Source organism: Eleutherodactylus coqui, chromosome 1 (genome assembly GCF_035609145.1).
Source record: "Eleutherodactylus coqui strain aEleCoq1 chromosome 1, aEleCoq1.hap1, whole genome shotgun sequence".
Classification (NCBI taxonomy): domain Eukaryota; kingdom Metazoa; phylum Chordata; class Amphibia; order Anura; family Eleutherodactylidae; genus Eleutherodactylus; species Eleutherodactylus coqui.
Genome location: NC_089837.1, coordinates 54997246 through 55020822, shown reverse-complemented (window position 1 = coordinate 55020822; position 23577 = coordinate 54997246). Strand labels below are relative to the sequence as shown.

General features: G+C 41.4%; 1 protein-coding gene across 2 annotated transcripts in view; it reads right to left on the bottom strand.

The window, feature by feature from the left end:
• Positions 1–2963: 2963 nt before the first annotated feature.
• RUNX2 (RUNX family transcription factor 2) overlaps positions 2964–23577 on the bottom strand; it is a 155394-nt gene continuing 134780 nt past the window's right edge. The window contains exons 6-8 of one of the 2 annotated variants that reach the window (XM_066596231.1): positions 22239–22412; positions 16026–16187; positions 2964–5741 (exon numbers count right to left, since the gene is read on the bottom strand). In XM_066596231.1, coding sequence (XP_066452328.1) covers positions 5266–5741; positions 16026–16187; positions 22239–22412 — 812 coding nt within the window. In that variant the 3' untranslated portion in view covers positions 2964–5265. The remainder of the gene's footprint in view (positions 5742–16025; positions 16188–22238; positions 22413–23577) is intronic. The other variant, XM_066596240.1, reaches the window with a different exon arrangement.

Here is a 23577-nt window from a genome sequence, read left to right as displayed (position 1 = left end):
TTGGATGTTGGCCATTAAATGAGGCAAAGTTTATCTAAAAAATTGCGAATTTCACTAGAAATGTGGGAATGTTATGATCAGTTGATGGCTTTTAGGTAGATCCAGGTGGAATGTAGGTTGTTCCTGATATATCTTAATTGTGCTTTAATAAGTGCTACAGAAAAACCAATTCAACAAAATGTAAATAATGACTATAAATACCCACATGAAAGACTTATTTGCTTTTCAAGCAGGATATATAAGGCAGGGTCTATTTATTCAAAGTGCATACGGCTTAAGCTGGCCACAGATCTAAAACAGCAGTGAATCAAATAGTCATTGGCCAACTAATCCCCCCAATAAAGGTGCCAATACACCTTTCATAGCTGTGAGCCGAATACTCATTTGACCGATAGCTATATCTATTGAGTCCCCCAAACACGTGAACCCTCAGTTCGGCCGAGCATTCATGTGTTTTCCATGGAGTGACTGGAGAAATATGCTGCCACACAGCTCTGGTGGTGGTTTAACTCCAGGCTGATCAAAAGGATGGGTCCGTTTTCTTGTGTTTTTATTAACCGTGGGGAAAACAAGTGGCTATCAGACAACGCTGCTACCATTTACCTCAGGGCGAGCAACAAGATTGACTAAGATGAAATTCAATATCTACAATTTTTATCTTAAGGCAGGCGAACACGCTGGATAAATGTCATCCGAACCCACTAATTTCGAGTAACCAAAACCTGGGATAGCAAAAGAAACTGAAAATGGGCCAAGGTTTGATTAAACTTTGTATAAGCTGTGACCCATAAAACAAAACAGTATCTTTGGCTGCTAAAGCTGCTTACACAAAGCTCAACTTTTGTGGCCACTTGATCATTGGTCAATGAAGAGGATGAGCCCTTCCAACAATCATGGAGGTCATTACGACCACTCAAAAGATCTGTGAAGCATTTAGACAATGCTTGGAAAATTCATGGAGGGATCTGGCTGTCTATGGCCAACGCTGGAACAACCTTGGAGCAACATTAGAGCAGAGCAGGACTGAGCAATACACTATACGTGTTCCCACCAAAAGTGTTTTTGGAAGACACTGCCAGTGGAAAAAATTTGAGAACTCTTGCCCTAAAGCCAACTTGAAATCTGCTGTTGTGGTTTAGCAATTCCTTATTATGAATGTAGGAAACCAAAAATGATTATCGTTATTGAAAATTGGGCTAGTTATGGCTATAAGGGTCATTAATTGTTAAAGTTTGAAATCATTTTGGGCCAAGTGCAAGAAATAAACAAAAACTCTTAAAACAAATATTAGGCAGAGCCGGCTCTACCATAGAGGAGACACCACCACAAACAAGGCATTGATGTCATTAAGGCACACGTAACACGGCATATTATCACTGTGAGGGTTGTTTCATGTTGACACTTACACAATTATCAGGTCTTGGCTCGGATTGGAAACCCCTAAAGAGGGGGTGCCCATGGCAGCTGCCCACTTATAGACAATATCGTTGGTACTATAGAACAAGAGGCACAATCTTCTAGGATACATTGGGGAAGGGTTATAAAATCAAGTGCAAATCTAACCAATGGTGTTTCCCATATTGGGCACTTACACCGGGACATGGCTATGGTCCATTTTTCTTTTACACAAATTTTTTGATAATCCTCCCATGTTGTATTTCTATTGACGTAACACTCAAAGAAAGAGAACATTATGAGATTTTGAGGCATCAGTGCTAATATGTGAAATAACATTAAGTGCATGCACCTTTTATACAGACCTGCCCGATCATCTTAACGTTTTAAGAAAATAACAAATTTTGGAACTGAGAAGTGCAAGACAGAAATCATAGCAAAGGTCGCAGTGCATTTTTTTAAGTGACCGTGATATAATTTAGATACAAAATATAGTGCCCATAGCTTTAAAGTTGCTTTAAAGCTTTTTAGCTAATTCATTTGCTCATTGCTACATCATCATTTCAGTATATACCTGTAGCTAAAAAAGTTTTAAATGTACTTTGTCATTTTATGACGCATTACAAGCACATTGGAAGGATACCCCTGGTATATTACATTTCAGAACAGAACTCCATAGGTTCAATAGAAAGAGGCACGGATTAAAAAAGGCACAAAATCATACCAGATTCATTCATAAATACCTGATGTCTACATACAATGGAAGCGGGCATCTGATGAGTAGAACCGCTAGGCTTGGACTGCATGCTATCAATCATGGTCCAATTGTGAAAATGTTGGCAAAGTGATGGAGCAACTTGCCCATTACTGGCTGCTCAGACTTTAATTTGGATCAATAGGACACTGTCACACTCTCCGATGTATCCAATGCAATGCAAATCAATGGGTTGCAAGTAAGATAATACGCCAATATTGCACCTAGATGTGTAGCTTAAAGGCTATGGACACGTTTGGGGGCACTGCTTTTTACTTAAATACATGTATTTTGGGTTAAATCATTTTTGCAATAGAGTTTCATTAAAAGGGTATTCCCATCTTGGTTTTTCATAGCTGAGATGGGAAACCACTGGCTAGAGCCTACAGAAAGAGTTGCGCTCTTAGTTCAGTGTTGTTTCCATGGCTCTCATTGGATTGACTTGGAGCATGGAGCACAGCGCTCCGCTCTTTTTAACAGATGGTCCAAATAGTACGGCCCGGTTTTCCCATCACAGCCAACTTAAAGCCGAGATTAGAATGCCCCTTTAAAACTCTTTCAGCATTTGGAGTTCACGTCTATGTATCACCTTATATGGTAACTGCAGACTGACTTTTCCTTCAGATCTGTCATTGTCCTTGACTAATGGCTTAGGGCTCAGTCACACGGGCGCATCGGCACCCGTACACAAGCGCCGATGCGCCCGTGTGACTGAGCCCTTACTGCAGGAAGAAGACGGTAGTACTTCAAGACGGACGTCTCTCTGCAGTGTTGAAGAAAGAACACATGACCGGCAATGAAGCCGGTCACATGTTCTTTCTCCCAGCGCTGCAGAGAGACGTCCGTCTTGAGGTACGGCTGTCTCCCTCCTGCAGTAACACGGGTGCCGATGCGCCCGTGTGACTGAGCCCTTAGAGTACTTTTATATGGAGTGATTATCGCTCGAATAATAGCTAGAAGCAGCAATTTTTTGGTCATAATTGTACCTCGAGCACACAACCACGAAGAGGGTGAAATTACTCATTAGTTGCTGGTGTAAACAGGCATCATGTATTCTTTGGGCGGCTGTAAGATCTCTGGCACACTCCATCTCCATTCACTATCGCTCCTGCGTGAAAACCTACACACCTGACAACTGTTCTGTATAAAGGCACCTTTAGTTTGCAGTCCTTATTTGACTTCAGCTGAATGTTCTTATCAGCTAATTTATGACCACAAGAAGATAAACCTTGTTGAGGCCATCATTTAGTTGATAAGAACATGAAGGAGAACAGAGATAAGGGCTGACAAATTAATGTCCCTTTTACACCAAAAAAGAACCTCACAATTCTCATTTGCTGGAGCAATCGAGCTGGTGATGTCATGTTCGCGATCATTGTTGGCAATCGAGCTGGTGATGTCATGTTCGCGATCATTGTTGGCAATCGAGCTGGTGATGTCATGTTCGCGATCATTGTTGGCAATCGAGCTGGTGATGTCATGTTCGCGATCATTGTTGGCAATCGAGCTGGTGATGTCATGTTCGCGATCATTGTTGGCAATCGAGCTGGTGATGTCATGTTCGCGATCATTGTTGGGAATCGTTCACTTCTCGTTTAGCGTTTCACATTCCTGTTTGAAATGATCAGTGTTTAAATGCAAGGAGAAGCCAACGAGCCGATAAGGATTTTTATGCCGTCTGAAACTGACAAATGAGAAGCATATGGTTCTTGTTTGTCATTCAGTTGGCTTGCCATTAAACTGATTGATTATCATTCCCTTTCGTTCATTTGAATAATTTTTGGAACAATAAATGTTCCGCCTAAATGCCCCTCAATTAGATCCGAAGGGAAAGTCAGTCTGCAACTACTGTATACAGTCATATGTAGAAGCTGCAGAAGGCAAACAGTGCAAAATTTTTAATGAAACCCTATTGCAAAGCTAATTTTTGTAGCCCAGAATACATGAATTTAGATGAAAGAAATTGCCCCCAAAGGTAACCCTAGTAGAGCATGGTGCTCGGACGAGTAATCAGTTACTCGAAAATACTGATGCTCGCTCGACCATCAGCCTTAAACGAGCGTGCTCGCTCATCTCTAGTTCCTAGCCTATAGACAAGGAAACAAACAATGAGCTTTGGGTCTCCATAAAGCTTCCTTCAGTTAAACCTATCAAATATCCGCTTCCACAGTGCATACCGGGTACATTAATCATTTTAAATTTCTACCAGGACGTATAATCGTTTTGTTTGGGAGGAATTTATGTTTATGTGAAATTGTAAAAACTTAAAAAATATATGTTTAGGGACCTGTCTACACAATTTTTTACATAAAGAAACACTTGCGGGTCCAAATATTATTAAATAATTATAAATTAAAAGAGAAAAAAAAACATTTAAGATGATTCAAAACAGAAAACAAAAAGGAAAAACAAAAAGTTTACACATACCGATAAATTAAAAATAAAAAAAAAAACAATAAAATTCATACCCTTTGAGCTAATATTGTTACATTTGCTGTTGCATAGGAAAAATATTTTTGCTCGTACAATATTTTTCTTCTTTTCTTTTTTTTTTTTGGTTAAAAATTGTAAAATGCGAAATTAAAAATTTCGAGAGAAGTGCATTTTGCATTGTTCCAAGTCTGTACCATCACAAAATTCAATTCTGGACACATTTTGATCATCATGTATATCTTTTGTGCAGCTTCTTGATGCATTTGAGGTTTTCCCTTTTTTCCTGTAAATAAGGCACAATGTTTTATAGCATTTTTTGATATTTTTAGCATTGGAATGAATAAGTCTTCTTAGATTCCTACATATTCTTCTTCTTTCTTTCCCCCTTGAGATACAATAATAACTTGAGTTTCTCTTTAACTATTCTCTTTGGAATGTCTTTTGTTCAATATAAATATAATAAGAGAAAAATAGTTTTAAGGCAAAGTGTGCTTCTAGCCATCTTTTTTTATAAAAACGATAGCGGTAGTTATTGATCATAAAGTTCTATTGCAACATAGTCTTGGAGTAAAAAAAAGCATATGACACCGTATGAAAAGGCATTTTCTTGAATTTTTTTAAGGCACTTTCATATGTTTTTGATTAGTCTTAGGAATAACATGGCGACAGGAGTGGAGGTGGGATCAATATGGCCTCCATACTGACTCATCCATTCGACCGCTAGAATTTAAAACAGTTGGGGAACTGCTATGACTGCCATCCGCATCCACGCCATCATTCTGGCTGCCCAAATTGGGGTTGAGCAACGTATTACCGTTGGCTGTAGTACAAGGAGGAAGCATTCTAGAAGGAGAACGATCACCCCCTGGAACCATGGGAAATTGGTAGGATCCAGATGATGTACCATAGTAAAGATAGGGAGTGCTGCTGGTTTGGAAGGGTCCACTTTGGTTCTGGGTGGAGCCAGGATACGGAGGTGGTAGATACGTATGATAGTGAGTGGTTGCTGACATACCCAGTGACATCCCTGAGGTGACCGGAGGAGAGTATGTAAATGTGGCAGGATAGTGCATTCGCGGGTTTGAGAAGCGACTTTCCGTTAGTGAAGAAATACTTGTAAACTGCCTGGGATCAGAGAATGGACCCAACTCCGAGGCACCTAAAAAGGATAGAAAAAGATAAGGTCTCATTATAAAACGCATACTGTAAGTCACACTCAATAATAATGTTAAATGTGTTTATAACAACAAAGCTAAAAAAGGATACAAAAGTCCATTGTGTTCAATCTGTTATCCTATGGTATGGTATCAATTAGATTTTTATGAAAAACCTCTCAGAGGAGTACACTTCAGTTGTGGATTAGAAAAGGGAACAATAAGGTGTAAATACCAGCAGGTCATTGATAATAATATTGCATTGTCCACTAGGGCGGCGCAATTAACATAGGTACTGTGCTGATAGCAGTGAAGGAGAATAGCAACACGGCTGCAGTTAAACCACATCATATGTGAGTGAATAGTAGTAATTTATTGATAAAATTGAAAAAGACACAAACATCATCAAGTTCAAGACCTTTTACAGGACCTTATTAAGGCAACCCTCCTGTTTCAGGATAAAATTCTGGATCACAAGAGGTATTATTAACTGCAGTGCTTCTTCTTTGTTGTCCCTTCAGTCTGCCAGTCCAGGTCCCGTTTTTAGACAAAATGGCAAACGCAATCTTCAGGCTACCTAATCCCCATGCACTATACCTGCTTTCTGATTGGCCAGAGCTGCTCACATGATCAGCACCGGCCAATCAGAGAGTGCAGTGTGCAGTAGGTAGCTAGAAAATTGCATTTTGGCAGCAGAATACGGGTCCCTTGATCAACAGGTAAGAGGAGCAGCATAAAAAACAGCTTCAGACCTATTGTCTTAGACAGAATTTTGTTCTGAAACCAGAGGGTTGATTTGATCAGATTTTGGGAAAAAAACAAATTATGTAGAGAACTTCAAGATGAGTAAAATTCAGTGGTAGATAAAAATAAAGGTGCATGAATTGTTCCTAAAATTGACCATCAAACCTCAACACTGAGCATCACACAATAGGTCAATAGGTCATAGAGCCTCCATGCCCACCCATATCACATCTTGTATCCAAACTAGAGGCAGTACAAAAGGGTAGTAGAGCCTTCATGCCCCCATCCCCACTGTATCACATCTTGTATCCAAACTACAGATGGTACAACAGGGTACTAGAGCCTCCATGCCCGCTTGTATTACATCTTGTATCCAAGCTAGAGGAGGTACAAGAGGGTACTAGAGCCTCCATGCCCCTTGTATCACATCTTGCATTCAAGCCAGAGGTGGTACAACACGATACTAGAACCCGCATGCTTGCCCATTTTACAGGCGGTACAACAGGGTACTAAAGCCTCCATGCCCCCCCTCCCATATCACATCTTGTATCCAAGCTAGAGGAGGTACAATAGGGTACTAGAGCCAACATCCCCCCCCCCCCCCCCCGTATCCCATCTTGCATCCAAACTAGGGGTGGTACAACAGGGTACTAGAGCCTCGATGCATCCCAGTAACACATCTTGTATACAAGCTAAACGGGGTACAATAGGGTACTAGAGTCCCCATACCCACCCATATCACATCTTGTATCCAAGCTAGAGGTGGCAGAACAGGGTACTAGAGCCTCCATGCCGCACCATATCATATCTTGTATCCAAGCTAGAGGCGTTACTAGAGCCTCCATGCCCCCCTCCCCACCGTATCACATCTTGTATCCAAGCTAGAGTTGGTACAACAAGGTACTAGAGCCTCGATGCCCACCCTTATCACATCTTGTATCCAAGCTAGAGGTGGTACAACAAGGTACTAGAGCCTCCATGCCCCCCTCCCCACCGTATCACATCTTGTATCCAAGCTAGAGTTGGTACAACAAGGTACTAGAGCCTCGATGCCCACCCTTATCACATCTTGTATCCAGATAGAGGCGGTACAACAGGGTACTAGAGCCTCCATGCCCCCCTCCCCATCGTATCACATCTTGTATCCAAGATAGAGGCGGTACAACAGGATACTAGAGCCTTACTTCAAGGGGTCAGTTCTCCACATTAAATTACTCTTTTGCTCTGATATTATAATCACTTACATATATCAATGTTTCAATCACACAGTTTTGGACAATGAGTGTTGGTGTTGGATGTTAGTAATTAAGTCTTTCTAAAAATGAAATTCGGCTCTGACTAGTTCATGACCCGAGGGGGTGCAGCATGACACAGGGGTTCCTTACTCAGTTGTTCTTTGCTTCCCTTAGTTATGCTCCGCCCCTCCCTTTGTTTTTCGCAGGATGTTCCTATAACACGCCATAATTCTATTTAATATTTTGCCTTATTTCCTTATTATGCCTGTGGTTAGAACATGTTTCTGCTTTCATATCACGCTTTTGTATTTTGCTACCTTCTATATTCGCACTACTTATCAGGCAGCATTTCCTCACTACACCTATAGCAGTGGTTGAGAAGCTGCGCTATAAAACTATAATAAGTCAATAACGTGTCAGTTAAAGTGCCCGTGGTCAGTCGCTTTTTTAATAAAATTGACTATAAAAATATTTTCAAGGGTTGACGGGGCCGGTAATTGCTTTATAAGAGGTGACTGCATACAGGCTAGGTTTTACATACAGCTTCAGAACGGCTCAGGTGGGTCAGGTAGGATTAATGTGTTAAAGCCATGGAGACCGCAGGACCGTATAATAAGGCAGTCGCGGAACAACTCTGCAGCCAGTAAATGTAAATGGCACATATTTGTGTTTTCCACGCTCACTTGTAACCCAAAAAGTCAATTGAAAGGGCAATAAATAAGTAAATTAAACGCTAAAGTATTCAAACTGCAGCTACAACACCTTCCCTTTACTACGAAATATATTGCGCCGGTCAGAAACGAGGAACAATTAAATGGCATGTGTTTCCAGTTAGTTTGTTGCAGGAGTCTCATTAAAGGCTCAGGGTTGGCTCGGCTCCAGCTTGGTCTGTCTGCTTCTCAATGGCTAATTCTTCTCCGTTACCCTTTTACCTGTTGTCGTCTGCAGAATTCGGAGGCCTAACAACCATGTCATGACCGTTCTCCACACACACTCACTTATGCCAGGTAATGTCACTTGCCATTCATGTAACAATTACTAGCCAAATCATGCGGTTTACGGGAAAGTGATGGAGAACAAATGTGTCCCTGCTTTGCAAAGCTTTGGTCTTTCATTCTCAATTACAATAGCTGAAGTAAAGCGAACGCTGCGCCGGCTTGTCAACAAAATTATATAATGATCCTTATATTAATTTGCTGGCCTATTACGCAGTCATTTTCACGTACGCTTGCATTAGGTTTCACGTACACAACTGGGGACGCTGCCACAAATATCAGGCATAAGACTGAAGGATCTTCCTTTTTGGAAAAAGTTGCTTAAGAGCGCAAGCTGCGATGGCAAAGGACGCGGTACGACTAATGCCAAGCTGACAGCGCGCCAGCCTAGTTCTGACCTGAATGGCAATGGAGAGAGATTGGTTACAAGGTATACACAGGCTGAGTAGGGGCAAAGAAGGCTTGGCAATACTCAAACCATAGGATTCTTTCTTTTACCACCATATTAATCAGATTTTCAGACCTAAACAGCTTATGAATATGTAAAAGAGGGCTGGAGCAGAGCAGAGAGTTTGTGAACATTGGGGGGAGATTTATTGCAGGTTTTTGACATGAAAAAGTCGCAAAAGTTAGTGCCAGCCTCGATTGTGCAAACATTTTGAGACATTTCAATAGGCACGTCGCTCTATGTTTCTGTCTCGAAAAGGAGGCATGGCTTGTCAGGGATGTAGCCAAATTTCCATTCATTGCAATGCCTGTAATACCAAGATGGGCCACTGCAAGGAGAACAGAGCTGTCTACTTCTTGTAGAAATCAGCACAGTGCACAAGTACATCTGCCCAGAGAACAGCTGATCAGAGATGGTCCCAGGTGGAGGACCCCTGCCGATCTACTGTTGATTACTTATCCTGAAGATACGTAATCAATAATTTACAACTGGACAACCACCTTTAACTGAATAAAGCTATAAAAAAATTTCTAAGATTTACAAAATGAATAGAACATGGTTCTATATGTCTCATCACCACATCTAGGGGCTGAGATTGAGCAGGTGCCCATGTCTATGCCAACTTTTGTTTTGATACATCTGCCCATCATGAATGGTGAAGGCTATGGACTTCTTGGGTAAAACTGCAGTTAAGAAGCTAAAAAAAACTGTGCCTCTATAAATCAGATAGGAAGATTTAAAGTCTTAGAACAGGGGGAAGAAAGTTCCTCCTTGCGGAGAGCGCCAAGTTGGCGCAGGGAGGCTTATATAGGCCATGACTTAGAACAGGAAATAGGAGATGATCATTATTTACAAACTCCGAGTAAACACCATAAACAAACTCTGTTCTCGAGTAACCAAGAAATTTCATTGAAGACTCCCTGACATGAGCCGAGGTAATAAACATTGTATGGCGGCTGTAAAGGTCAGCCTGGTCCGTGCACGGAGAAGCGGAGGCTCTCAAGCTATTTGCTCTATCTAGCCACAGAATAATATTTACAGTTTTGCCTAGGGTTAGTAAAGTGATATTTGCTTACAGTGCGTTGATAAACGCGGCCCACGGTGACATCAGAGCCCCAGAACGCTGAGTTACAGACGTTCTGTGATCAAATATTTGTTCAACATAATGGCTTCAACTGCACAGAATCACAAGACGAGGTTCTCACAAGGAGCTGAGACGTCTACCAGTCGACTGAACGTGGAAGCCAGCTCCTTGTCCTCCATGCAGGACATATATGGGAAACCCCAATAGTCATTTATAGGACTGCTGGGCTCTTTTGTAACTTTTTAGACCCCCTCAAACCGCAGGAGACACCTAGAAACTAACAAAGGCAAAAAAAAGTCTACTGGGAGAAAGAGAAAGGGTCCCCGTACCGACCAAGGGTATGTTCACACGTAGCGCAAATGCTGACGGTTTTCCACACGGAAAAAATGCAGAATTCAAGGTAGGTTCACACGGTAGAAAAATATATGTACACTGATTCAATGGGAAGATGTAGTAGAAATCTGTGCGTTTAATGGAAAGAAGCCATGGCGGTAGTGTGAACAGAGCCCAGTTCTAGCTGAAGCTTTAATTGAGGGGGAGGCTACACAATAGTCTCATAGGCCACTATTTAAAATATTTTTTTTATTCTGGGGTCCCCTTTAAAAGTAACCTGTTACCAACTCTAAGCACCGTAAAATAAGTTACGGTGTTCATAGTTTAGGTGACGTAAAGCCTGAAGAGCCTCTTTGACAGCTCCTGCAGTCACCCCCAGTGAAGTCAGCTCGCGCTCCGCCAGCTTGACTCTTTTCAGGAGGCTGTACGTACTCCCATAGAGATGAATGGGGATTTGTGCACACCCTTATGAGAAAAATGCAGCTGGTGGTGCACCGGGGGATACTGCAGGAGCGGGGAACTGGCTGGGTATGAAAAGAGGCTCCCCGAACTTCAATGCAAGTATTTACTATTTACTAAAACAGACCTGTAAAGTGAGAGGTCTTCCTTAAAGGGGTGTTCCCCTTTTGGCCACTCATTTGCATTTTTGCGCGCATGTGTGTGCATCTTACTGCATTTTTTGCATGCGCATGCCCTGCATATTTGAGTGCACCAGAAAACATTCAAGCATGCTCCTATAGATTTCAATCCAGTTTAATTAGTAAAGTGCTTTGGTCCGTGTTTTGCGTATCGTAATATGAAGTAAATCTATGTATCTATTCGCATGGCCATGTTTTTAACGTTTTTTGTGTCAGTTTTCGCCTGCCATTATTTTCTGTTGTGCAAATACAGATCACTATTTGTCCAGTAGAAAATAAAACCAATGACAGCGAATACGAAAGCAAAAACGTATCAAATACTGATGCCAGTAACGTCATCTATAACACTTCCGTATATGGATCCGTGTTATAGATGTGTACAATATGCTCATATGAAACCTCAGGCTTTTCTGGGCGCAGGTATGAGTGGTCCAATGGGAATCAATGGGCTTTCAGCACCGCGTATCGCGTACGAGAAAAATCCATACGCAGACCGCACACAACCCGGCAATACGTTAATGCGCCCGTAGCCTGGAGGCGCTGTGTTTGTGTTATATATAAATATAAGCTACAGAATCAGAAATGACTAAATCCAGCCTCCACAAGGGTGCGGTGATGCATCTTCTATTATTAATGGCAACTTCAACATTCTTGACCTGCAGCTTAGCAAAACAGTGATAACAGAAATAACTTAATTGGGCGTCTGACTGACTCCTTATTGAGTAACCAAGATGGAAAATCCCGCTTTTTTGCTGGAGTTCCCCTTTAATCATCAACTCAAACTTTTTGAAAAGTAAGGGAATGGCTAAAACTTTTAAAGTGGGCATTCGGAGCCTTGGCGGATTCGAAATCTCCAGCGTGTCTATTTATGTTGTGGACTTAGGCTGCGGAATTCAACCCTTGAAATATAAGGGGCAAATCCTGCAGCAGATCCACTTCAAAAACAGCAGACAAAGCTGCACCAAGTGGATTTGGCTTTCCAGCGGAACTACTGAGGGATTTCATTTGCGTAATGCCGTCAGCAACTACCCTGTGTGTGAAGGTATCCTAAGGGCTCACTCACACGCATGTGTGTGGTCTGCATGTATTTTCTGCATATGTTAATTTGCTTAGCCTATAATAGTGCATATTACACGTGTAATACCCACCATAAGGGCGGCCTCACATGAGTGCATTTTCGGCCGCAAAATCTGTGCCCGAAATACGCAGTGGGTTGAACGCACAGACTTCAATGGGTTCCTTCACATGTGTTTTTTGTCCAGCGCATTTCGAGCATGTTGAAAAAAATACGAGATTCTCTACTTTTGCCCACAATTGCGCACAAAGGCCTCTGTCTGCACAAAATCACGCAAAATTTTGGTGAGTTAACCCTTTCCAATCCAATTTGTATTACGGTTTTCCTAGGGGGCTTACTCTTATTCTGCTGTTATAAAATGGCGCTATCTGCTGGCTGTAGCCAGTACTGCATGAGATGACATGTTGGATAGGCTCCGACAGCAGAGAGGCTGCCAATATACAGTAAGAGAACCCCGACGGAGGTCTTCCAACATCGGAGCTGTACCACCTTAAATCATAAAGTCTTTAGAGGTCAGACAGTGGTTTGGAAAGGGTTAAACGATGCCACTTGGGCCTACTAGGTCAGCTCACCTGTCTACTAAGTCAGCCGACCAGCCTACCAAGTCAACTAACCCGCCAACTAAGTAGCCTGGCCCGCTGACTCAAACATGGGTCTGTTGGGACCACGCCGATGTGAGCGGTCCCAGCAGCACAATAAAGTACAGTAAAATGCGCTGATCTGGGCACAATAGCCCGCGATCGTGCGCCCTGCATAGTGCATATACATCTTACAATCGAGAGCATATATACGCTTACACCCGTATGAGCCCTAACGGGGCAGGCTGCATTTTTTTTCATGCACGTACTACATACCTGAAAAAAAAGCATAGGTGCGAGTGGCTCAATAGAAATCAATGCTCCATTACGCATGTGAATAATAAACCCATAATACGGGCCACATACACCCGTGTTAGTCAGCCCGAAGGATTTTGGGTTGAGATGCTCTTCATAAAGTACAGCTGCTGTTTTTGGGGGGCAGTTGAGGATGCAGAGCATCTTGTCATAACTCGACACCAAGAATATTAATTTCAATAGGACATAAATCCAGGCCACCATTTGAAGGATTAGTTTTTTTTAAACTTTTTGCCTCCCGACCAAGTCTTCTCCATACAGTACAAGATAATGCTTATTAAGCGGAAATCAGCAGGGCTCCTTGAAAGATTGATTACGAACGATGAAAACTTGGGCAAAGCAAAAAAGTGAAGAGGAGGGGTGGATTTTTTGACTTTGAAACTAGATCCATGATACTACAAAAGCTAAGTCCTCGGGCAGCTGGGAGAGCCCACACACAGTGCCAATGTGGCCATGTGACTGCTCTGTCACATCCTGCAGTCATTTCCAGCCAGCGTGCGTGCGTTCTTATTCCGCTCGGAGAATGAGAAGGGAGGGGGGGAAAGGACGAGATATATTAGGAAGCAACATATGGAAACACTTTCAGTAAATCCGCTGCCATGAAATTCATAATGAGCAAGGAGCTTCAGATGTGGTTAGGAGCCTGAGATAAGACCCTTAAAACAAGGACAGACGACAAGACTCCCCTCGCTGTCTCTGACTTTTAAAGCAAAAAATTCGGGTTGGGAGGGAAGGTAACAACGTATAAAAAAAAAAAAGCCAACTGATGGTGGAGTGGGTAATCACCGAACACTTGTCACTCACGGTCCGATCGGATAACGGAGAGGAATTCTGCGCCATAAGAAGACTACAAAGGCGGCGGCTCTTCCAACATGTGCGCTGAATCAGCCGGCAGGAGCATCATTTATAATATTGATCGAATACTGAAAAGTTAATCTCCGAGAAAATAAGCTGTGGGGGGAGTCCCGTGTTTAATCTGGGTTTTTTTTTTTGATAAGACAAGTTTAAAATGCTATTGTGTCAGGTCCGTGTGATTTATCGTCTGCTGGGGGCGCTGAGAGGCAGCATTTGTTACTGCGGATCAAGGGAGGGAATTATGGCTGTCACGGTGCAGGCTCCTCTAGCAGACAAGGCGAGCGTAGTTAATCTGTATCATCGGCATGAAGCAACACGTGAAGCGGCTTGGGTCATGGGAGACCACACGACCATCTGACTGGTTGACCCAAAATTGATTGATAATCGTTTTAAATGCAATTTCGGATGACTGGCAGGGTAAGGCTCGGTTCATAAGATGTTGCATTGATGTGGAAAAGGCCCTGGCAATCAATGGAGTAGGAAGGGTTATGGTTTTAGTTGACCGTAACTGATCATGAGGTTCTGAGGGTGACCACATTCACCAATATTAGTCACGGTGCTGAGGCGATTAGGTCACATGACTGCTGTATGTAGCATTTTATAGAATGTAGGAGCTCGTTTACATACAAGAAGATGGGGGTGAATCGGGCAACATTTTTAATTGTCAAGTTGACTAATTTCTATAAACAAGCTGTATAGAGTCGTAATATGTCCTGGATTAAGTCGATGGGGCCTAGTGTATATCTGTATGCCCCCAGATTTCATACAGAGGGGCTTTGGCTGTTGGATTCATATGGAATTTATAGTGCAGAAGCGTAGCAGCCATATAGGCTTTAAAGAGACTCCTATCAGCAGTTTTGCCAATGCAAAAGTGCTGAGAGCACTAAGAATAGGCAGGGGAGAGGGGTGTAAAAGTACCTCTATCAATGCTTTTAGGGTCCACAGTCAGATAAAAACTTTGATGGTGCTATAAGAAGTGCTCTGTAGGCGGATCTACAGCAGGGCAGTTATGTTGTATTCGTAGGTGCCGGTTTTGTTGTCACGTTGATGATTTTTTTCTGTGATTTTCATAAAAACATTGGGATTTAAAAAAAAAAACCTGTCTACGCTCGACAACTACAACAAAAACAGCATTAATGTGTATACCCTTAGACAGCCACTAATCACTTTGCAGCAGCTTGGTCATCTTTCATCACTGACCCCGAAATTCCATGTGATCCCAAGCGAAAACATAAATCGTGGTGTAGATATTTCACCTGTTGTCGGGAAACAAGTCAACGTGGGCAGATTTTGGGTGTGACTACCTCAATGGTATTTCTGTACACCCACACTACAATGTAAGAATGTAAGTAATTAGTGCTGTAAAATAATAACCTAACAATGTGCCTCTTCAACTGGTGTCCAATATTTTCATAGCGTGAGCTTGAAAACTAAAAACGGTGATACTAAAACCCACATCCATCCAACGTTACCAAAATTACCTTTTGTTTACTCCCCAAATATAGTTTCTAAAGGGCTAAGGTGCCCATATACCCTTAATAAACTATTGTTTGGGAGGTAAGCCACAGCCAGACAGCTCTGGCGCCAACTTATCTCCTGGGGAACTAAAGGATAGAGGGTTGAAATTCAACTTCCCCAATCTTTTTTTCCGACATCCTATGTCAGTGGAAATTTGAGCAGCCCCATATACATTCGAGAGTCAGCTGACATTACCAAAATCGGCAAGGCTGGATGATTAAGCAATAATGTGTACTGGGTCTTTAGTCTTATTAAAACAGCAACGATATGGACATCATACGGGGGTGAGGGGTCACTGTGATCATAGATGATGCTATGCTAGTGTTTCCTGTTGAATTCAAAGAAAGGAATAGAAAATCAAAGTTTCCAACGGGAATCCTAAAACAAATTATTCCTGTAGACCAGATAATGATGAGCTTGCAGAAGAATAAACTGAACATACAAGTATGTACTCTACATAGCGACCAATACCTGAGAGGCGTCTAGGCACATCGGTGATAGCTGGAAGCCCTGTACCTCGGCTGGATGACAAAGGGGTTGTGGAATGAATGGATGGAGAGGCCATCTGGCTCAGATATGATGGATAGGACTGGTCATAGGACCATGGAGGGGATGACTGTGTTTGTCTGGGATCTGCAAAGGAAAAAAAATGAAGCTTTATTATTCCTGAAAACATCATATAATACACAATAATGTCATCCACATAACACACATAATAGGAAACTGGCTCATTTGCATATGACGGTGCAAAAATATAATATAAAGTATGTCTGATGATCGAGGTACATAATGTCCACAAAGTCCAAAAGAACAATCAGTTGCTAATAGTAGAGGTAAAATGACAGAGAGAGGCAAAGATACAAGTGAACCCTACAATCAACCATAATCCCTTTGGGAATCTGGAACTGTTCAATTTTCCTACAGCACCACCAGAGGGGAAATGAAGCATTACATTATTATTAATGGGATCTTCATATAAACTATGGACATCCTAGGTCCTCCAGAGAAAGAAATCTAAGGCTATCTTTACATGGGATAACTATTGACCGAATAATAACTCAAAAGAGCAAATTTAAACATGGCAACCAACACGGTGCAGAGCGATAAGTCACTAGTCAATTTGTTTCAGCTTACCAAGAAAAATAATCATTGGTTAGCCAGAAGTCACCTGGTGTAAAGTGGTCATCTACGACTGTTGTTCATATGCTTAACAACTTTTCTGAGCAACTATCTGAATGATAGTTGACTGATAGTTGCTCAGCATAAGGGTACCTTAAAAGAGTCACTCACTTGGCTGTCTCTATAACCTCTACTGACTTTAATGAAGATAGCCACCTCGCTATGTGACTGCAATGGGGGGGGGGGGGGGGATCAAGAAGAGTCCAGATCCCAAAACCCATCTTAATCCATCCCTGGCAATTTTTATTGAAGTAGCTATCATAATAAAATTGTGCTTGACCTCATGGGACCTCAATGATACCATAGGGAGAAGAAGTTGAGTGACAGCTACAAAAAAACCTAGAATATATGGAAACACTGAATCCATGTGATGGTCGTAGTAACTTGAGATTTTACCCCAATCGTATCATGTGAAATATACTACTTGTTAATGACACAGGTGAACCAATTCGTATGTTATTTTACTCCTCAGACCTTCATGTGCTCAGGAACATTAACCATTCCTCCTAATCTCAGGGCAGTCGGCGTCTTTCAATATTTCATTTTTAGAAGGGATTTGGCGATTAACTTGACATCATCTGGTTTTCAGATAAACCACATGAAAAAGCCGATAGAACTAGGAGCTAATATTGGTGCGCCTGCCTCGTAAGGTCTGCCAGAAAGTTTCATTATCCAATTTCAACATTAACCAGAAGCACACGGAGCACAGGAAAACTTGTTCCAAGAGGAAGACTAGCCTTAATCCTATTAACAAGTGTCCAAGAAGTAGGAAACAGGTTGGATGCAATCCTGGTCCATCCTCCGACCTCCCTGGATTTAATGTGTGTCCAGTAGCTGGGTTGGGAAACTGCTATTAGATCAATTACTAAACCAGACCTCATTAGTCTGTCCTGTAAAGAGCTGGATGGGTTTTCTGAGCTCTTACATAAATTGGCCAGGCGTTCGACTGTGTCGTTTGGATTTCCTCTGGTTAAAAAATTGGAAGAAATAAAAATAAAATTAAACAAACAATGTGACTTATGGAAACTACATAGACGTCGCTCATGCCAAGTGTACAGCCGGGCCTCGCCCTTCTCGCCCTGAAATAGCAGAAGCATAGGAAATTTCTGTTCAGCAATACCGGGATGGACTGTCAAAAACAATAACGCAAACTACATAATAATCCTGTGCATCGTATTTCCTTCAAGAATTTAACGTAAAAGGTTGGGATGAATGAGGAAAAACACTGGATGAAAAGAGGTAATAGTATTGGATAATGTCGGACCCAAAACACGCATGCTATGGGCTGAAAGACATGTTACAATTAAAACCCTTAAAGGGGTTTTCCAGGATAAAAAACAAAAATTCTCTGGGCTGGGAATGGGTTAAAATAAAAGAATAAGTCAAACATCACATATCTTCTCTGCTCCGGTCCCGTAAGAAGCTGCAGTGGTCATGTTCCATTCATTGTACCATAACAGCTCAGCCAATCACAGCCTCCATCCAGCATAGATAGTGTCATGAATGGCATGTGACAGCTGAAGCCGGTGATTGGTTGAGCGGTCACATGTACAATGAACGGCACAAGACCCCTGCAGCTTCCTTTAGAACCACAGACCTTTGCCCTTATACTGGGGGATATCTGATGGGTGAGTATGTTTATATGCCCTTATAATTTATTCTTTTAATCCCAGAACATGCTTTAATCTGGCATTAATGGAATCTATGAGGTGCCAGATTATCAAATGTTTTGGACAATTGGTTCACGGAAACCAGAAGCAGAGGACAAATGGAAGGGAATATTACCCCGGGATCAGATTATTCCGGGTTTGTTTGCTGTCTGTTACTATAGAGACATATAATCTGCATAAGAGCTGCAGACACAAATAGTTAAAAAGGTAGCAAATAAAATGTCAGCATAAAATCAGATGGGGCAGCACTGAGGTCGTGGGTTCAAATCCCACCAAGGACAACATATGCATGGAGTCTGTATGTTCTCCCCATGTTTGCCTAGATTTCCTCTCGTACTATGTTGTCCCCTACGCTCCAAAAACATACTAATTGGTGAATTGTAGCTGTGAGCTCCAATGGTGACATCAAGCTCTGTGGAATAAGTGTGCGCTATTTAATCTATTCTCCGATGATTCAGAAAACCTGGTAATCCAGCATAAAACACAAGTGGTAATATAGAATTGAAAGTTATAGCAATATTATAGTAGTATATTTTGTGTTAAAGAGGTTTCCCATAATATAGGATAGGTCATCAATGAGATTGGGGTCACTTTTTTGAAATCGTGGCACTTGGGTGAGGGTTGCGGCCATTTCACTACATAATAGGCACAGCGCCATACATTTCATAGTGGCTGTGCCTTATATACCAGCTCAACCCTATCCCCTTGAATGGGACTCAGCCATTCTTACATATTGTATAACAAAGAGTTAATCTACCATCCTGATTTCTATACAAGAATGCGAGTGTCAGCGAGGAGGCATGCATCCCTGTTCTTGTATCCCAGATGACTGTTATGCAGGTGCATCGTATGACCATATAGTCACGACTGTTAGGCGACGCATGTATTTCTCAGCTTCCTGTGCTTGCCATGCAGTGAGGTCTGAGCGAGCTCCTTCCTGTGTGTGCAGCGAGAGCGTGTTTCACGGAGCTTCAAACATCAACTCTGCAAGTTATCTCGTTCCAAATAAGTTGACTGGTGACTTTGAAGATCTGTCCCCCGTGCTTGTGCGCTGCATATGCTAACGATCTGAGGTTCTTTTTATCTTTGCTGCTGACAATTTGAGCATGTTAGATGAAAAAAAATAAATTAACTCATCAGCTGCCAGCGATGCCCATATGTTCTGGCGGTAGGAAGTCAAGTCCTAGGATTTGTCACAAAAATAGGTCACACTGGGTAATGCAATAGCAAAGCATATTGTGGCCTTATCCCAAAAGTGCAAATCAGCGAGCAAAGAGGTATAACATGCTGAAAAATGTCCATACATCACATGCCCGGTGTATATCCATGGTTCTAGAATACGCACCATACATAATAGTCCAGGCCTGACGCTATATTAAACCAGGAAGGGCAAACTACACCCAACTGGATATTCATGTGCGGTTGTAGTTAACCCCCATATCCCAATGCAACCCATTACACACTCACATAGGCCCAGGAAGAGGTGATATGCAGGCAACAAAAGCAGCTCTGCAGGCAAGGTTGGACTATAGTTCATTGGGCCCATCCGAGAAAATGATTCTGGTGGCCACCCTCCATATATGCAGAACATGTATACGTCTATTATTAATTGCATCCAAAGCTTTGTTATCGTCGTACACATATAACAGCTCTAAGATCTAATAGGTTATTTGTGTTCAACCTATAAAAAGTAGACCCTAGTGGTAAGTGATTGTCTCCAAAGTCACCTCCGAATGGTGACTTTGTCTTCTGTTGGACCTTTTAGAGTCTAGAATTTATACCCATTGACGTGTCAGTCACTGGGTACAGTAATTTGGTGGACCAGCCCGGCCCTCTCTGTACTCAGCTACTTAAAAGCTTATTAGCATGCAAATAAAGCCCTAGCTGAAAGCAGTTAATAGCCCGAGGGCTCTTACCTGCTTTCAGTTCCCTTGTTCTCTGACGGGAAACAATGTTATCAGCACTACCCGCGGTGAACTCCTCATAAGACCGCAGGACGATTTTTAGGTTGGCCTGAATTTAACGATCAGCCAGCAGTGGACGAAAAGTGCACGATGGCCGTGTGTTTAGATGCAACGATTATCGCTCAAACGATCGCTTTTTAGCGATTTTTGAGCAAATATCGCTCCATGTAGATGGGCCTTTAGTTACCTATAAAGAGTAATTACATTCACCTTATGAGTACAAACAACAAGCATCTCTAGATATAATATAGCAGGAAATTAAAGAAAATCTAAAAAAAAAAAAAATTTAAAAATTAAATGACAACACTTGATTTTCGTCCATGTGGGGGGATGGATTTGACAACCTCTCTAAGTGTCATTTTATGGGGGTTGTCATTTTTTTAGCCCTTGAGACAACCTGCACTATTATTAAAAATAGTAAAGCACACAGTGTTTTCCTAATTTCAGTTCCCGTTACGTATAACTACATGTTCTTATGCATTTCTCCCTAGCAGGTACCTCCTAAAAATCTAAAGAATGAAACAAAAAATGCAGTAAAAACTAAATAAAAAACTAGTAAACGTTACAAAAAGTGAAATGTCCATCTTTGTATTCGCTCTATACAAGTAATCATAAGGCTGAAAACACACAACAAATAAAATAACCTCAAACCACTTTTCCACTATACACCTCGTAAACCACCACGAAATATAGAAGAACACCAGCAATCGCTCTAAAGTAATATCCCACGCCAAGATGCATTTATGAGTATTAGCTTTAGAAGGACTAAACTAATAATATAATAGGGTGCACTTACTTTTGTACACATTTATGGAGCGTACTATTGTTTTTTAACAACCTCTTTTCTCCAATCTTTATAGGGCATAATAATCTTAAAAAAGCGGGTAAAAAGCTTGGCAACGTCTCTGGTATCTAAAGCCGAGAGATGCATCCAGCTCAGTTGTCAACATGCTGCCCACTATAAACAATGGCAAATTGGTGATTTCAATGGACACCAATGAACGGAAACAGTTGACTAAGCAGTTACGAGGTTTTCCTATATGATGTAAACCTGCCCTATTGCAATTCCTTTTCCCAGATTTTAAGCTTCTATGGTGGAGTAGGGGGTGAACTGATTTCACCCCTTTTCTTAGATGGAGACACACAATATGAGAATGAATCCTTGTTTTACGTCTACACTATAAGAACATTAGTTATCCGTACAGAAAAGTGACTAAAAGTCACCATGACCCAAGTAGAAGCTAATCACATGACTGCTATTGGGCCCATGAACAGAGTGAGCCCCCAGCGTAGGTTGGCTTCATCCTCAACACAAGGTAGTATGAACTCACATAGGACTCCAACTCTTTATGGGCAACATTAGGGATTCAAGGAGTGGAGAATGAACCTGAAGATTACACCATCTCCTTCAGGAGACAGAAGGTGATACAATCACCAAGAATAGAAGGTGGGATTTTGCAATGCAAACACCCCTATTAATCATGGGTCATAATTCCTGAGTATATGTGGTGCTATCTACATTAACTTTCGCGAAACAAGAACCAACCACATGAACAACATGCCTTTTCCCATAATCCCTACCAATAAAAAATTCACACCCCACCGACAACTCTACCCCACAGAAGTTATTTTACTTAACAGCCATTTATCTACAAATTTTAGAGGTGTATAAGAAGAGCAGTAAGGAAAAGACCCCCAAGAGCCCCAAAGACGGCCTACAATACTAACACTACTAACCTAAAAATGATGGCAACTCTTCAGTTGCCGGCTACGTGACCGATAAGCAGGATATTGAGTAAACATTGAGAAATCTCTCTATATTCTCAATGATGATGTCTATAAAATGACCAAAAAGTATATCTGCCCCTTACCTGCAATCTGACTCTGTCCTTGTGGATTAAAAGGACTCGATGCAGAGGTCAGGGAGGGCCGTGGACTCTGAGTTGGGACACCCACTCTCATACTGGGATGAGGAATGCGCCCTAAATCACTGAGGCGCTCAGAGAACAAACTAGGCTTAGAGTCATCAAGCTTCTGTCTGTGCCCTAGAAACAGCAAATCATAGAATTAGAATTATTATTACTGTTGCCAGCAACAAACCTTCCACACAAAATATATAACACCTGGCTGGTAATAAAAAAAATATCCAGAGTACAACAGGCCTGGGATATTTTTAAAAATTTGCCCCTAGCAGTAAGCTTCAATAAATGTATAACCTAATATTAACTCAATATTACAAATTATTCACTTAATAGTTTCTAAAGAGTATAATACATCATGTACTGTTCTTATAATACTGACTATATGGCAGTAAGCCCCCCTCGCCAGTAGGTCTGCATCAAGGAAAAGCCTCGGTTCTGCTTTTTTCAAGGACAGCGCCGGTATGTTTTGTAAGATGCTGCTGATAAGTGTCATGGTTACCAGCAAGAAATTCTTGAAAACATACAAGATAAAGAGCTTTAAAGCACAGAAGCTCAAAGCATTAAAATATTTCAAAAACATTCAGGTTTGATTAGGCCGAAAAGTGCATAAAAAATAACTCAGAAAATGACAAATAAAAAAATAACGGTAAAAACAATAAAAAAAAATGTTGGAGAATTAGAGCAAAAAGTCAACTATGCATACTTCTCGGTTTAGTAGGCTTACAAAATATTAAGGGCCAACTTGCACAAGGGCCCAAGGCATTCACAAAAACATTTACCCTTCATTCAGTTTGATCTTTTACGTTATGCTGTATGTATATGTAAAATAAAAAATATGAAAAATGTATAGCTTTACAAAATATTGCATGACATGAAAATATTTTGCGATTGGACTCAGGACATTAAAATTCTCTTGCCCTTTAATTTTATAGATTTTTAAATATGACTAAACATAGAAAAGAAAAAAAATAATAGAATCGCAATACAGAATTTTAAAAAATGTCATGTTCAGTTATAATATATACGGTATATATTTCTATAGGTTCTAAATGTGGGTCTAAATATTTTTGAGTACTAAGGCTGAGCTCGTCCTTGTCTGTGGAGGACCCAGCACGTCTGCACATTACACGTAAAGGCTATTAATTTTAATACACATTGTGTACTGCTTCATTTCTCCTGTGGGGGTGCTGCAGGGAAATTGAACACTTACTGCCCGATTACAGCTAATCACCATGGGGGTCGCACTATTGGGATAGCCTGTACCCAACTAGTCATCGAAGAACCCATC